The 16753-nt window shown below is 40.4% G+C and overlaps 1 protein-coding gene across 1 annotated transcript in view; it reads left to right on the top strand.

Annotated features, from left to right (window-relative positions):
- Positions 1-16753, top strand: part of AHRR (aryl hydrocarbon receptor repressor) — a 63367-nt gene that overhangs the window by 30436 nt on the left and 16178 nt on the right. The window contains 1 exon segment of the mRNA XM_036378624.1: positions 6695-6795. Coding sequence (XP_036234517.1) covers positions 6695-6795 — 101 coding nt within the window.

Here is a 16753-nt window from a genome sequence, read left to right as displayed (position 1 = left end):
ATCTTACAAAATTAATCCTGTTTTTAATTAAATAATGAAAGTTTTCCTGGAGGGAATGAGAAAAGTCCATTATTGAGAGTACTCAAAAACTCTGAGGAACGTGCCTAGGTGAAGTTAGCTCTGTTCTGATCAGGGTGAGCTAGACCATATGACCTTCAAAGGTCCCTTCCAACCTACAACTTCCTAAGTTTTTGTGATCCCCTATCCTGACTCAGTTAACAGACCCGGGTTCCCCACAGGTGAACCACTTTCCTAAAGCTTCACGGAACTCCTTGCACTGCAGCACAACTGAACATTTGCAGGCAATTCTTTTCAGCTTCTCAGCTTGTTGCATGTAAACTCTATTTCCCAAAGGCACACAGACCTCTTTTTCACATGCAAGAAAAAAAATACCCTGACTCTGTAAGAAGTCCTCAGTTTGTGTTTTTTCTTTCACCTGCACCTGGATTCTGATGCTGTCTTTTTGCTGGACTACTCAGTACTGCCTGCCCTGGCGTAGCATCAGGTCCATCCCAAGGACTCCATTGATCATGAATTCCAACCCCAAACTGATTCTGTTCCTGACACAACCTTGCTCTTCAGTTAGATCAAGAGGGAAAAGATAAAACTGATGGGTTTTAGAGGGCAGAGTGAAGAAGATGGTGGATTTTTTCTGGGAATTCGAGGAAAGCACACCAGAACTTCCCCAGGGCAAGAGGCTTGTCCTTCTCCCTTGCTTGCCTGCTTGAAATCCTGTCTGAGATTTCATCCTTAATATATTGTCAGATCACCAGTAAATTTTCTAATGAGCCAGATCTCTCGGAGATGATGTTTGTAGAAAAACCATAGGAATGTGAGCTTTCCCCCTCTTTTCTCTGCATTTCTGTAGAAATAATTTCCACGTGTACTTTTACACACATGCAGACAGCACTGGCAGCTGGATCACTGTTTTAGAAAGCTTATCTGCTCTGCAATAATTTCTAAAAACACAAAACCCTCCAGTGGAATATAGTGAAACGGACTGTACTGCTGATCGTTCCAGCAGAGTGTTTTACTGTTTGTGAAGGGATTTGACTCCAGGGAAACACTCCTCACCCTTCGCACAGCGGGCTCTCTCCCGTCTCCCCGCTGCACGAGAGTTATTCTTCTGATCCTTTACTCTAAGCTCCTTTGCTTTTTTTAGGCAACTTCCAGATATCTGATACAGTATATAATGAGGAATTAGGTTCCATTACACCAAGGCTTAACCTTCTCGAAAAGCATTCAGCGCTTGCCAGGAGTCATCAATATTTAACAGCTGTTGTTATTATGAAATACTTCATAGGGTAATGCGGCTCGTCTGCTCGCACGCAAGGGTTTGAACGGCGGCCAGGGCCCTGTCAGAGCCGCCGGGAGATTGACAGGCGGCGAGCCTTGCGTGACAGCGGGGCCGGGGTTACTCAGCACTCTGCCTCCTCCGCAGCGGGGACTTCTCCTCCCCCTCGCCTGCCTTCAAAAGGGCTCTCCGGACGCGCTGGGACACGGGCCGGGGGCTCAGGGGGGCGAGCTCGCCCCGCCAGCCCCGGGGAGAGGAGGGCAGCCCGGCGGTGGCATCGCTTTGATGCCCCTCTCACACGGGGGAGAATGGATGAGGCTCGCTGGGAAAGGGGTAGAGTGGTTCTGCAGGAAAGAGCGGATGGGATCTGGAAAGCAAAAGGGTTCGGTTTGTACCTTAAATAAATGTCATGCTGTACTCGAGAAACTTCAAAGGGAAGTCAGATTTCAAAGCATCTCTTAAGAAGAAGCAGACTGAGAAAACCGCTAAGTTGGGAAGAAAAACTCTGCATTACTGCTAGCGTAATTTCATCTGGCGTTCTGGTAGCCTCCACAACAGGACCAAGCACCGTACAGCTTTTATTCAGCTTTTGATTCTGTTTTCTGATTTCTTTTCCAAAGCATCTGTACTACCTGTGTGTTGTGCAAACATCCTTTCCATCATATAACAACAGTTCCTTATGCTGTGTATTTTTTAATTTCAGTGCTCATCTAATGACCCCCATCCTAATTGTCACTCGGTGTTCTCTGTAACATGGCCAGAGGAAACAGATCATTTCAGTTCATGGCTTTAGGTTTGTTAAGCAGAATTGCTCATACTGAGTGTTTCCGAGTCAATTTGTTTTGTTTTCTTAGTATTCAGAGTAACACGCATAGCTGATTCTTCCTGCAGCCAGAAGATGCAGGAAGAGAGACCCTGCCCTCACTTCCTTTCGAGTAACAGCTACCAAACGTACGATTTGCATGCTCAAAGCAGTGTCTCGGAACCTGCACTCTGGATTCCGGTATTTTCATCCACCTCTTTTAAGAAATAATTTATCCCCTGATCATCATTGGAGAGAACTGGTAGTCCTTTGCAGGAGGGCTTGAAATGGATACACCAGCCTGAATCTGAGGAAGACTGTGTGGTGCCCTTCCTACACCCCAAATGAACCCAGGCAGGGTGTTCACTGCTCATTTCTTGCCTGTGCTGTTGCTTGATGAAGGCACCTGGGGCAGCTGGGGTACAGTTTGCCCCCATGTTAGTCTGTTACACAGCCCAACTTAGCAGCTATTTTTGCTAATTATTTTCTGAAGAATGAAGGTTGTGCTCAAGCAGGATGAGGTACCAAAACACTCCAGAGAACATAATCCCATGGGTTTAAAAAGTATGGTTTTGTGAGGCTCCTGAAATCTCCATCCCTTTGAACTAAAGAATACCCTGCAATGAATAAATGTTCTGTTATTTCTGGGGCAAAGGGAACAGCTGGTTTCATAATGCTTCTATAGACTGTGTTAGGCAGCTTTTCTTTACAATATTCCAGATTTGGCTTTCAAGCCAAGGTGTTTGCAAATGCAGATAGAAATGCTCATAGCAGAACTGGAGGTTTGAAAGAGGTCTCAGATTTTTACATTGTTCTGGGCAGAGACAGTGCAGCTGTGAAAGGCTCAACAGCACTGTCTGAGACCATCCCATACTCATTCAGGCAATCTTATAGTCTCCTCTGTGGACTTTTTTTCTCCATTAATTTACTGTCAATTCTAACTCTACATTATTTTTTTGGTTTCCACTTCTTTCACTGCTTTCAGAGTAGAAACTGGAAAAATATCTTCAAATCTTTGACCTGTCTTCCAGGAAATTGCATAGGCCATTTTGTTTCATTTTTTTTTCTCCCTCCTCTTCTTCCTGGGCTCCTTCCTAGTCCCCTTGCCCTGTATATTTCCACTGTGTTGTCCTTTGTAGGACCCAGCATTTCCAGACTTGCTGGCATTTAATGTTGTATGGGATTGCACCATGCACACCAGATCGCATGACCTTGCAAAACTGTCAGCCCTGGTACATGTATCTCTGGTGTTTATCATTATATGGTATCAATATGCTCATTCATCTTCTTTGGCAGAACAGCTCCATCTTCTGTTTTGTTTCATGTTCTGGAAGTGCAGGCTCGATACATTGTGCTCAGAAAACAGTCTCGGGTGTTACCGCTTCCCATCTCTTGAGTTTGCTGGTTTTGAACCTGGTAGATGAGAATTCTGTGCTGACCATCCAAAGGGTTGCCTCTCCCATAGAAAGTCTAAAGCTCCATAAAGCTAAAACTCTCAATTTATTATTTCTTTTTTACAGTCAGCAGCATTCATTAGACTGCCTGCAGTATCAGCTTTGCTCTTGCTCCACTCTTGATACATGGGAGCTCCAGCAGCGCGTTTACCCCTCAGGTCACTGAGTCATCCTTTGCTGGTTTTTATTTTTCAGCTTTATTTTCAGACAATTTGCTCCTCCCTGCCCACCAGAGACAGTACTCCTGCATTCTTCAAGCTCTCATTTGTTTTCATCATAGGCTTCACTGTTGCTCCAGAGGGACACCATTTTATGAGATGTCTAAGCTTGATCACAGCTGTCTTGGCATCAGGGTCTTTTCTATCAAGCCACCCATCATAACCAAAACTTGCTGTCCTGTTCTCTCTCACGATTCTTGGTGGTGACAGGGGTATTGTTAGACTCTTCTGTTTTCTTTTCCCTATTTTTCTGTCTAGTCAGATAACATCTTGCAAGTTTCCCTCATCTGCCTGTCACATCTTGCATTTCCTCCCCCTCCTCATTTCTTTCAGGATCTGTGATTTTCTGGCTGTCTTGCTCTGCTTTCTCCAGGTGACAGGCTATCACCAGCTCCTCTCTTTTGAGGTGTCAGTGCAGTATCAGCCCAGCCGTGGGTGGATTAATCAAGTATTCCCAGCGTGGGGAGGCAGAAGGAGAGTGAGCAGTGAGTGATGGCTCTGCTGCCTCGGGTGCAAGGAGCAAACGTTCCCATCTCTGAGGAGCATTCTCTTCTTGGAGCAATGGTGTTATTTGTCTTTCTTTGATGGTGCAGAGGGTCTCCTTGCACTCAGGCCAGTGAGAAGGGCAGGCTATGAAACGGATGTGTGTGGCCCAACATATGGGTAACTCTAACTGGCAAAATAACATTAAAATGCTTTCCATTTGGAGATGGAATTTATAGTAGCCAGACGAGTTGCAGAACAAACATCTTTTGTGCTTCTGCTGCTGTGTTTGTATGAGCCTGAAGGCTAACAAGCAGGCAGGGAGCTCTGGCCCGCTCAGTTGGGTAAAATAATAGTTTCCACTAACGATGAAGTTCGAACGGATGGAATTTTCACAACACCAAAAGAGCGCATCAAAGAAATAAACCTTCGTTTCCTCTCACCCCTCCCTGTCTGTCCTTTAACCTGAGCAAAGACCACAAACCACCATGTCAGTAATTACAAAAACATCTTTTCTGAGGAGGGAAACTCTGGAAGAGGCCATTGGAATAGGGGTTGGGCTTTTAAAAATTGTTGTGACAAGGTATTTAAAAGATGTGTGGATGTGGCACTTAGGGACATAGTTTAGTGGCAGACTTGGCAGTGCTTGGGTAGTGGTTGGACCTGATGATCTTAAGGGACTTTTTCAATCTAAATTAACCTATGATTCTATAGTCTGTATTTATAGACAGGCCTAGCAGAAGGCCTAGCTGATCAGGGGGGAAAAAGCAACCATTTCCTATTAGCTTAAATGGCACACCAAAATGAAAATGCAGATTTAAGAATCTCTGTATTCTACTCACAGCAGCCTGAGTTATAAGTCTGAATTCCCAAAATTATTTTGGCTGGAAAATATGGGTAAAGATCTGTTTAGAGCAGCTTGGGATTTTCCTGATGTGCTTTCCCATGCCCAAGGGAGGGATTTATTACATCTAATTATACATTTGAGATAATTGCTTTGGGCTAATAACCGGCATTATCACTTGCAGCAAATATTTACAATGTAAGCTAAAAACCATCACAAATATTCAGTTGGTGTGGTTCTGAGTTGCCATTGTTTATTGTAAAATGCTGATGTATCCTGCAGCACTCCCTTACCAGGCTGTTAAATTGATAAGGAACTCTTGCATGGGCTCAGGACCTTTAGAGGCTTGCTGTTTCTCTCCTTATTCTGGTTTGGTACAAATTATTCATGCCATCTAAACCCTCTTTTGGTGGGGAGGTTTTATTTTTGATTGGTTGGGTGGCTGTTGGGGTTTTTCAGTTTTTTTTGGTGTGGGTTTGGCTTTTTTTTCAGAGGGACTTTTTTTGTTTATTAATAATTTCTGACTGTGGCTGTTCCCACTCCCCTTTGGCTGGAAGGGAAAATGTGTCTCAAACGTCCCAGATAATATCACTGGGATGCTCTCCTCTCCCATTCTCTCCATGAAAAGGAGAAAAACCAGAAAACTGTATCTCTGTCTGCTACCAGGATCTTTGTATGACCCTTCTCTGGAAGTACGAGTGAAGCTGACTTAATTTTTACTGATCAAGTGATAAGGACAGGTTCCAGTTGTACTCCCTAGATGATGCTGAAGCCCAATAATCATGTAATGCCAGCCTTCTCAGAAATTCTTTCATTATGCCCAGAAATGGGATCATATTTCAGTGATTTTTCTGCAGGGTACATTGGTAGGAAGAATTTGAGCATTCAGTGATATTTGAGATCAAGCAATGTGAAGGAAGAGCACTCACCAGTTGAGTTTCCCATGAATGCGTAACCAGATAAAAACCTTTTCCCCTATTATTAGGAAAAATACATGAAATTTTATCTATAATGAAAAATATTCATTAATTCATGGAGTACGTGACATGCTAAAAGCAAACTTTAAAACTTTGTGTAAAAATGAAACAGTTTAAGAACATTCCCTTGAATCTTACAGTTAGGTTGAATCTTGTAGAAATGAACAGGGTAGAGTGAGACCAAAAGTAATCTGATGTCAAGGAGATCAGCACTGAAAATAAGAAACTTATTAACTCCCTTTTCTTCTGAGCTATCTAGACATTTCTCTGTATTGTCATAATACATATTTTTATAAACAAAACAACTTGCTAACTTTCTTTTGTTTCTTTCCTGTGGGTTTTGGTTGTTGCTTTATGTAGAGTAGACTAATGGAAAAAATATGTTCAATAAAAAATGTGATAGATATTTCATATAAAAAACATCTGGACTGCAAAATATATATCTATCTCCAGCACAAGGAGGGGAAAAAAAAAAGAACAGAAAGTTGTCAGTAACCGAGATCCAGACCACAAATACAGTAACCACCAATTAAATTCAATGCACGTTAAATGCCTAAACAATAATTTTAGTCATGACCCTAATCGTTATGATTTCTAAATTGATGATAACTCTTTCCAACAGCCATTCAAGAAAAGCACTTTAAGAAGCAAGTTGGCCAAACGATAAAAGAAGACAATATATCTAACAAGACTGCTGTACAGGAAGGTGGACTTCTGCTAGAAGTAAGTGAAAAAATGCTGGTTTTTTTCTGGATGTAATTTATTCAGTTTGATGATATATTTGGGCTGGTGATTTGTGGCAGCTTTGAACAAACAGTTTGTCTTGGTGGGAATCTTTCAAGGGCCACGCTCGTGAACATTTTTGCAAAAGCAAGACTGGCAGTCGTGACAGTCACAGTCAGTGTCCATTTCAGCAATTACATCTTGCACCCTTGCTTGCATCCTTGAAATTACCAGTGAACCCCAGCAGGACAGTTCACAGTTCTTTTTCACTTTTAGGTTTATTTTACTTGGCCCATATTTTGAGGATGTCAACATGAGCTTTCCTGGTTTCTCATCTGAACTGAGAATATTCTAGGATATTTTAGTTTATCCTACTTCCTCAGCTCTGTGTTCTGCATACACACCATGTCAGCAAAAGTTATCCCTTCTAGGTATTTTTATCCCCTTTAGGCTGACTTTATATATTGGCAGAGCAGCATAAAGGGGCCATGCTGTTACTGAGAATTGGATCCATTAATTTTAAGGAAGAATTAATGCTGCTGTGAACTACTGAACCAGCTAGAGCCCAGCAGTCCATCCCAGATACATCTGCATTTCAAACACATGATGTAATAATGCCTTTTATACACTGAAGTCCTTGGAAATTCCTATGTGATTAAGATTACATATGTTGTGATTAATATTACAGTTGTTCTGGATAGGATAATATTCATGGTATAAAAACTGTGTTTTAGTGACAGCCTTGAGATGCATATAAATGTAAATTAAATAGTAGCCTCCAGCAAATAATTGCTGAATACTATTAAATTAAAACACATTTTACTATGACATCCAATACCATAAGTTACTCAAGTCTATGGAATGGAAACTGGCACCCTGCTTTCCTTCTGCTAAGTATTTCAGAAAACTTTAATTTTAGATTTCAAAGCAAGTAACACAGAGGCATCTGATTAGTTACTGCTACTGCCAAAACAAGAAGTTTGGCTGTCAGGTACTTTGCAGCCATTTCCATTCTCAATAAATAGAGAATACGGGGTGTACAATAAATGATAAATATGGTGAGTATATAAATTTTAACGAGGGTCTCCTATATTTAGTCTATGTTTTGTTGTGTGTACATGACATGCCCATGAGTTAGAATCACTGAGCATCCTCAAACTGTAGACTGACTGCTGTGAGTACATGGAGAGAACACTGGCACACAATTTGGGGCAGGTTACGAGAGACTGCTATTGCTAAATATGCTCTGCTTATTTATGGTATGCAGAGTTACAATGCCTCTGAATGCAGGGGAGATATCCTGGATCATACTTAAAGTGGATCATTAACTGGATGATTAAGTGCATGTTAATTTGAATGTACTTGCCAGGCTTCATTTATGGGCATGTCTGACCTAGAATAAGAGGGTGAGTTTTCCTTAGGGCTTGTCGGGAACGTTCTCTGAGGACTGAGTTTGGCTTGGATCCTCATTCAGTGGTTATGGCACATGAAGAAAAGTGGGTTTTTATGTTGTTAAACCAAATTCACCATGTTGGTTATTAGGAACTGTGGGATTTTAACTAAATATCACATTTCTGATTCCTTCCAAGAAGACGCAAACCATGGTTGCTGTTCTTTGTATATGGACTTGTGAATCTCACCAGTTTATTTGCTCTCAAAAGATCTTTTTCAGCTGTTGAAAGCCACTTTCCATGTCATGACAACACCTTGCACTGTGTAACCTCTGCTTTATATAATACAAACCAGAATAATTGGAATCACCAAAATATGTGTGAATAATGCTGTTCCTGAGTGCAATGTTAATGGAAAATCAATAATAATTGCTTTTATTTTTTTCCTAGTGGGTGTAGTCACCCTGCATTATGTATGGAGAGAAATATGGGATAACAAGAACCTAATTGCTGGTAAACAGTGTATCTGGGACTCTTGAGTCTTGGAACAATGCAGCATTTCCCCTTTCAGCTTGAAAGAAAACAATGGAATTTTGCTGTCTTCAAAATATGTTTAAAATGTTTTTTATTTCTAAAGGCTTCTGCCACAACATGTGCTTTTTATTTAAGATTTTATGGAGATTTTTTACAGCTATAATCAAATAGCTTTCATCAGCAATAATGGAATAAACAATGATACTAGTTTATCAAAGACTTTTTAGTGGAGCACAGCAGGTATCTAAACAAATAATTTCTTTTGGTGCTTTAAGATAATTTCTTCTGGATTAGAGACTTTGCTTGCCACATTTGTTTCACTTTGAAGGGAAGACAGACAAGTCTCTAAGAACCAAAGTCTAATTTTATTAAGGGGGTTTTTTAATATGTCCCATTCTTGCAATCTTTACTGTCCTTTGAGCTTTCACATTCCAACAGTTTGACTACAGTAATGATTTTTAACTTTGTACTTTCAAAATATTTTCCAAGACAGGTGGTTTTGCAACCCCTGTGCCCCAAGCCTTCTGGCAGAAAAGGGGCACATTCAGTTTCTGAAGCCTGTTAGTGAATACTTAAGGACACTGGGCCAAACCAATAACCAGAAAAAGGGGAAAATAAATTGTATTGGCAGTCAACAAATCCAGATAGAGTTTATGGGGTGATGGGGTGGAGAAACACAATAAAATGGTGACTTGGAAAAATAATGAATCACTGGTGGGTATCTAGGCAATAGCCTTGATTGCAGGATTCATCTCATGGCTGCTAGCCACCTCCTGCTCTTCCCCCCAGCTATGCTGTGCTCGTAATCTTAAGTCCAGACTCAGAGTCTGCACTATGGTGAAGGTGATTGCCCATCCCAAATGGCTGTGTAACTGTCACGTGTTACACTATTCACTGCTCTCTGGAAGAATTAAATGCCTGCTGTTAAGGGGGAGGCTCTATATGGACTTGCTTTCTTAATGAGATGTAATCAGGCATCAACCCATCACCACCTCCAACACTGCTCCTTAGATAACCAGCACTTGTACACTAAGCAGCACCCTGCTAAAATTGTCACTTGGGCTTTATTGACCACTTCACAGCTGCTCCTGCAGTTTTTCTGCTTTTCTGGACAAATAATTGATGTTCAAATTTCTGTCTCAACCCTTGCTGCTAAGGGTGTGCTTTCATGGACTTTCTTCTCTTCTTGGTTATGTTTGTTGGTCTTCTATTATGCTCTTGTAGGCTGAAGCATAGGGTTCATGGCATCTCTGTTCCCAGATGTATTGGACAGAACTCTTTTCAGGTGTGAAAATAGTGTTTCATAACCAAAATGTCACAATAAACATAAAGAAATATGGACAATGCAGGCAGCTTCTGAACAGATGCTAGTGGAGTAAGGCTGCCTGGTTCTATCACGCTCCCTTCTCACTGATGAATATTGATAAAGGCCAGACATGGCTTTTTTTTTGTCATTTCCATGCTCACTGGCAGCTCAGACACTTTTAGAGAAGATCCATGCTGCTTTTCAGGATGCTCCAAGTCACACTTTTGTACAGTTCAGGGTCAGATTTCCACAAGTCTTCTACTCTTAAGGCTTCAGGGCACAAGAATCACATTCCTGTGGCTTTGTCTCATGTTTTTCTTTATGGCTGCATTGAAGATGCCAGTCATAAGACTGTCCTGATACTTCTTATTCAGTGACACTGTACCTTCCATTTAATACTTTTATCAAGGACCTGGATAAGGGGATCAAAGGCACCCTTAGTCAGTCTCACAAGACATAAGGTTTGATGGGAGTGTTGGCCTGTTTGAGGGCAGGAAGGGTCTGCAGAGGGATCTGGAGAAGCTTACTACTTATTTAAATTTTTTGACAGAGCCTTTGAGGTGCCTGGCATCTTACATATCTTAAAATTGCAACCATATGATCCTTTACTTAAAAAATAAATAAATTACTAACACCTTCAAAACCATGAAAGCTAGGTTTGGTGGTGCAACCACTATAATTCTCCATTGAGTTTAATAATCCTGGCTTCATTACATTAACTACTTAAGCATATAAAGTTGAGTTTTTCAACCTGAGCTTCCATGTTTTGTTCTACCAAAGCATGCAGACAAATTTTGTTGATTTGAGTTGTAAGTAGCAAAACTAGAGAGACACTTCAGATTATTTAGTTTCTGAACCAGCAGCATTTGTGCTTGGTATTAGCTGCTGGTGCAAAGCTACAGCACAATCAGGTGTAGATCCTGTAGCACACAGAACAGACCCTTTTTCACCCAGACAACTCATTTATAGATTATTTCTTAATTCCATATCACAGGTTTGGAAATTCTGGTTCTAACTTGGTAGCTCCCACCAGCTTTAATACCAAATAGACCCCAGGTCTTCTTAATCAAAACCAATGAAAGTCAAACTTTTAATGCAAGCAAATGAATTAAGATTTGACACAATGTAAGTTGAAAGCTTATTATTTAACATTATGTTTCTACCTTAGAAATGGATGCAAATAATAATCTTTCCGGAAGTTACTTCAGAGAGGTGAATGTGCAAATTTTGGCACTGAAACACATCTCCCAGTGGCCTCTACTAACAGCTTGAACTAGAGTTCAAGTTTCATTCCAAGGGAGTTGGAAAATGATACATTAGAAAACATCCTATTGGTGCTGTTCTTCACTCTGCATAAGGAAATAACATAGGAAACCCTTTTCCCACTTGGTTTCCTGTCATTTTTTTAAACTTGTTAGTGTAATTCCACTTCCTCCTTCCAAACTGATTTATGTAATCAGTTCTTGATAAAACTGTGCTCTTGAAAAGGTACTCCAGTTTGAATTTCAGTCTGAGAGCAAGAGATTTTTACTCTTCCTGTTATTTTTAAATTTTAACTAGAAAAGGCAAATTGCAAGTCCAACAAAGTGCATGGAGATTATATGGTTCTATGACCATGGCACAAATTTCAGGAATCAAAAACTGGTCTGGAATCCCTCTTCAGCTTCCCATAGTGCTGACACTCTCTTAGCACAGTCCTTCTAAACTAAATCCTGATGATACAGTGCTTCATTTTTTTAATCTAAGTTGTTTAAAACTGGACGATCAAAATAGGAATTTTTTTTTCCAGTTAATACAACTTTTTAAAGTTACCCAAACAACGCTTTTGCTTTCCTTTGTTTTCAAACATGAACCTTCTCCCAGTAATTTAGACGACATGATTTAAGCTGACGTTAGTCACTTGGGACGACTTACAGGGAATTTATCCATTAAAATAAACCATAAATGGGGTTAGGAGCGCCGTTTTATCACATGCGTACATTCACTTTCTTCTTGCCAGGCGTAGGCAAAACACAAAGGAACACTTCAGAGGCCCTGGTCTCTTTTATTTCTTTCTTTTCAAATAGGCATATTTCTAAAATCCAGACTTGAAATTTGGCATGGCCACAGCTCTGTGCAAAAAACATCCTTTCTCTTGCCCTTTAGACAAATAACTAATGTTCTCACTTATTCCTTTCTTCTTTTTTTTTTCTTCTTCTCTAACAAATCTGGATAGAAAAGCCATGACTGCTAAATTCCATTTGCTCTCTGCTCCAGTCCTTAGTGCTACTGTTACGAGTGCAACAATCATGATGCTGCCACAGTGCTGAGGTTTCTGAAATACAGGAGGTGGCACCATCCAACTTGACAGGGGGACAGAGAAAAACAAAATCGTGTTATCCCCTCCCTTCACATTTTCAGCCTAACTATGAGAAAAGTGATAGAAGATGGATTTTGATCGACAAAATTGTGTGGAAATAATGAACAAAATGGTAACCACAATTGCCAGCACACATAATGTCTGAGAAGCTTGACTTTTGCCAGGACTTTTGCTAGAGATTTATGGAGGGATTTGAACAGGAAAAATAGGTACATCTGTAGAGGCTTGTTGTGGAGCCTTTTTGCAAATGGGAAAATGCCAGTAAGTGCTTCTTTTCAGATTTCGTGACATGTTGGGCTGATGAGAGTTAGTATTTATCTTCTCCAACACAAATTTACAGATTACAATTGAGAGGGAGCAAGCTGGGAGTGGGTTGGAAAATCAGGACAGGCAGCCTATGTTCAGGCAGAGCAGGAGCGGGCAGTCAGCGCAGGTGTGTGGTGAGGAGAGACAGTTCTCATCCTCTGGCTGGTGCTGGCATCAGGAAAAGTGTCTTCCATTCGTCAGGAGACAGGCAAAGCTGCTGTCATATGAGGAGGGCTGGCTGAGAAACTGTACCAGAGAACAGAGCAGCTGTCCGTCCATAGCATTAAGGTGAAGAGTCAATAAGCTCTGGGCACAGCTGCAGCTCTGAATCTGAGGCCGCTGTTGCTGTCTCCAGACTGTTCATCACAGCCAGCTCCACCCGAGCTCACTTTTCACAGCCGCTTCCTCTGTTTCTGCTCAGGCTATTTCGGTGCCTCTTGGACACAATCCAGTGGCCACATAACTTCCTCCTCAACAAAACATATTCTCCCGTTTCAGCTCTCTTAGATTTTTTTTTCCTCTCACTGATTTCAGAGCCAGTCCTTGACAACTATTTCCACCAGTCAATAGGTTTGGTATCTGTGTCTGAGCCCTGCATCGTACAGATTCACCAGGACTTAATCTGCTACTAGAACTGACTTCTTGCATTCAGGCAACAAAGGCATTTATAACACACTGTTCATTTCTTACCAATTTCTCCATTTGCTTTTCAGGAAGCGTTTTCGAAGATGGCATAGTCATATATTGCAAAAAAAAAACCCCAAAACATAGAGGACACAGAAGACACACACACACACTTTAAGTAATTGCAATCCTGCATTGTTTAACTTGTCTTCAACTGGTTGAAGTGAAATTATAAATGAGCAGCCTAAACTGTATTCACAGATGACACTTGCTTTCAGTATATTCCTCATTCTCAATTCAGAAAAGCTCATGAGCTGCAGCCTTGCTATCTTCTCAATAAGATGAAGTGATGAGCAAGAAAGCAGATCTAGGCTAGACTCTGTCCAGTCTTGAGAGCTTTTGCAAATTTACAATGATTTTGTCATGAGGTTTTGGAAAAAACCCTATGTATTTTACTAGATATATTGAATACATCCCGCTTTCACTTTTTTTTCTGACTTAGTTAATAAAACTTAAATGCTCAAACCAAAGCAGGGGCTTGCAGAAGAGACTTGGGGAAGGATTCATTTAGTCTATAATGCAGCTTAAGATTTACAGTCATTCCTGCTGGTTAGAGGAATTGTCTCTAACTTTCTACCCTTATGTCTCTCCATAAGATCCACTGTCATCCACTTAATATCTCAATTAGAGAAAGTATTGCCTGCCTCTCTGGGTCAGCACAATGCCTTTATAGCAGGATTCATCCCTGCTGTCAGAATGGGATAGGGTGTGTTTGATACAGGATACTTACAGCATACAAAACATGCATAAGATGATAACCTGCAAAGTAAAACTGTTCCCAGAGTCAATTTCAGGGTTGCTATTCTCCCTGAAAATTCTACTGACCTGAAATAATGTTTTAAAAGGCTGTTCTAGCATATATTATCAAACAGAATGTGAAATACAGATTGTTTTGCTCTTCTCCTCACCCCCTGAAATAGTTTTACTTTAGAAAATATGATACATAGTGCTAAATACACAGAAAAAGAGTGCTGTGAAATTAGGACATAACATTCTGTTTTCAGTATATAGGCTGCAACATTGTTTCTTTTAGGTTTTGATTCCTTACAGAAAGATATGTCTGCCATTCATCCTCATTAACAGTTTGCAAGTACAAATAAAAGTCAGCTGTGGATGGAATATTATGACGGCTTCCTCTATTCAGGACTTGATGCACTTACATGTAAATAACACTGAAAAAAAATCCAGACATTTGGTACTTACATATGTCTAATTGTCCAACATGTTGGATAAATATTATTTGAGACTCTTTTCAGTAACTTGTTTCTGTGAAAGATAATGCCTAATCTTACTACATTTGTTATTTCAAAGTCTACCTAACTAAGTTTGTTATTACAAGTGCAGAGTAGTGAGCAATTAATGCTTCATTTTGAGCCTTCACAAATGGAATTAATCAGGCTTGCATTTTCTATATTGAAGTTGTTGAAGAGAAGACTGAAAAGCTTAGAGCAGCTGCAGAATTCAGAAAGGACGAAGAGCTGAACTTGCACTGAAGATATGATATTGCCCCAGCTTTGCTTCCATCTGTGAATACAACATCTGCTTTTGAGGAAGTGAAATGAGAAACTGCATGAATCAATATAAAGATGGTTTCTATTTCCAAGTGTAGTCCGGGGCATAGTATTTGTGAAAGAGCATTGACAGGAGGGTTCCATTACTTGTAGAGCACAATCTTAAATTCAACATCATGATTAATGAGGAAACTAAAGAAATAGATATAATGATTATGTTGTAATTTAGTATTCTTTCATGGTAATTGCTAAGGTAAATGACATGTTACTCATCCACATACTCACTAACTAGCTAGCAAACATTATACCTCTAGCTATGTATTAATAAATAAAATGTGCTTTGCCCCAACAATTTTAGAATTAGTAATTCAAATATTCTTCTTTATATTATTTTGAGTAGTCTTCAGTACTTGTATACCATCCATTAACCTCAGGTAGCATTCCTATTCTTGCTTCCCACATGAAATCCTAAATGGTGAAGCATGCCAAATTTGTGCTGAGGTGCTCAGTGTCACCCATGAATTCACTTTTGCATCAACAAAACCTTCCCTGTCTTTTAGCTAGTAGTCATTAGTACTGCTCCTCTCTGGAAGTACAGTCTGTATTCTCTTTTCCAGTGCCTAGTACTTGTGGAAAAAACAAGATTTAATGGGGATGCATCTCTTTCTAATATGCACCACATCAGCTTTCTACACAAACAAAGTAAGCTGATGCTTCAGCCCTTGTTTCCTAGCCCCATCTTGGGCAGAGTAGTTGGTTTTGAGGCGCCAGGTTCATTGGGGACCAGAAATTCATGGATATGTTAACAAAGAGAGGCCCTATCCCAAGGACTCAACACAGACTAAGCAAGCTTTGTTACAAAAGCTTAGTTTGGAAGGAATGTACAGTGGAAGAAAAACTGCATTTACAGTTTTGCATCATGCATTCAAAACAACTTCAAAGGCAAAGTTGTTCTTGGTTGTGTCCAATCCTTATTACATATCAAGCATATAAAAAAACATCACCATGGTTTAAAATGTGTTTACATGTGTGCACACATTGCAATCTCACCCTCCAGGGAACTACTATGTTTTCTTGAAAGTTTATAGCTCACAATTACCGGAGCCCAGTGACTTACATTTTCCTAGCTGATTTCCAGGAGGCCGCTTTCAGCTGCTGCCTCCTGACGAGCCCCAGCGTTCCAGCTCCCTTGCTAGGCTGAGGACACGTATATAAACAAGCATCTCCAAGGTTTCCCTAGTTCCTTCGTGGAAGTGATGGGATATTGAAAAATGGAATAATGAGAAATTTCACCAGCTGAATGATTCACAATCATTTGTGCCTTTCAGATGGCCCAGCTGTTCCCTCTGACAGTAAATGGGAGGGCCAGGGCTCAAATCTGTCTGGCATTGTGAATGATTGTTGAAAATGTTGACCTTGGTGGTGCAGCACTAGATGCTGAATTTCCATACTGAAAGAAGCCTGAAGTGATATCCAGGGTCAAGGACACAGGCAGGAACATGAACTTTGTTTTATTTGGGGTGACAGGAGGAATGAAAGGGGCATAATGGTCAATATATGCATCTTTCTTTGCATTTGAAAATAAACATTTCTGCTGTCTATAAAAACCAGGGTATCAGATTGAGCACTTTCTCTCTGAAAGGCTTCCCATATAACTCCATGTCTGCAGACTTCAGCTACTACTTCCTTCGCTGGCTCAAATGATGGAAATTTGTCTTCTGTTTTGTTTCTTTTGCCTGAAATTTAATCTGTACATGCAAACCCTTGATCAAAACTGAATGCTAAAACAATTCTGCCACTCTCCTTTGCACGAAATAGTGCTTACTCACAGAAATACTCCTTTTGAAGTTGCTTTGTAGATAGATAA

This window comes from Molothrus ater, chromosome 1 (genome assembly GCF_012460135.2).
Source record: "Molothrus ater isolate BHLD 08-10-18 breed brown headed cowbird chromosome 1, BPBGC_Mater_1.1, whole genome shotgun sequence".
Lineage (NCBI taxonomy): Eukaryota > Metazoa > Chordata > Aves > Passeriformes > Icteridae > Molothrus > Molothrus ater.
The sequence above is the reverse complement of the archived record's forward strand: the minus strand, read 5'-3'. Positions and strand labels throughout refer to the sequence as shown.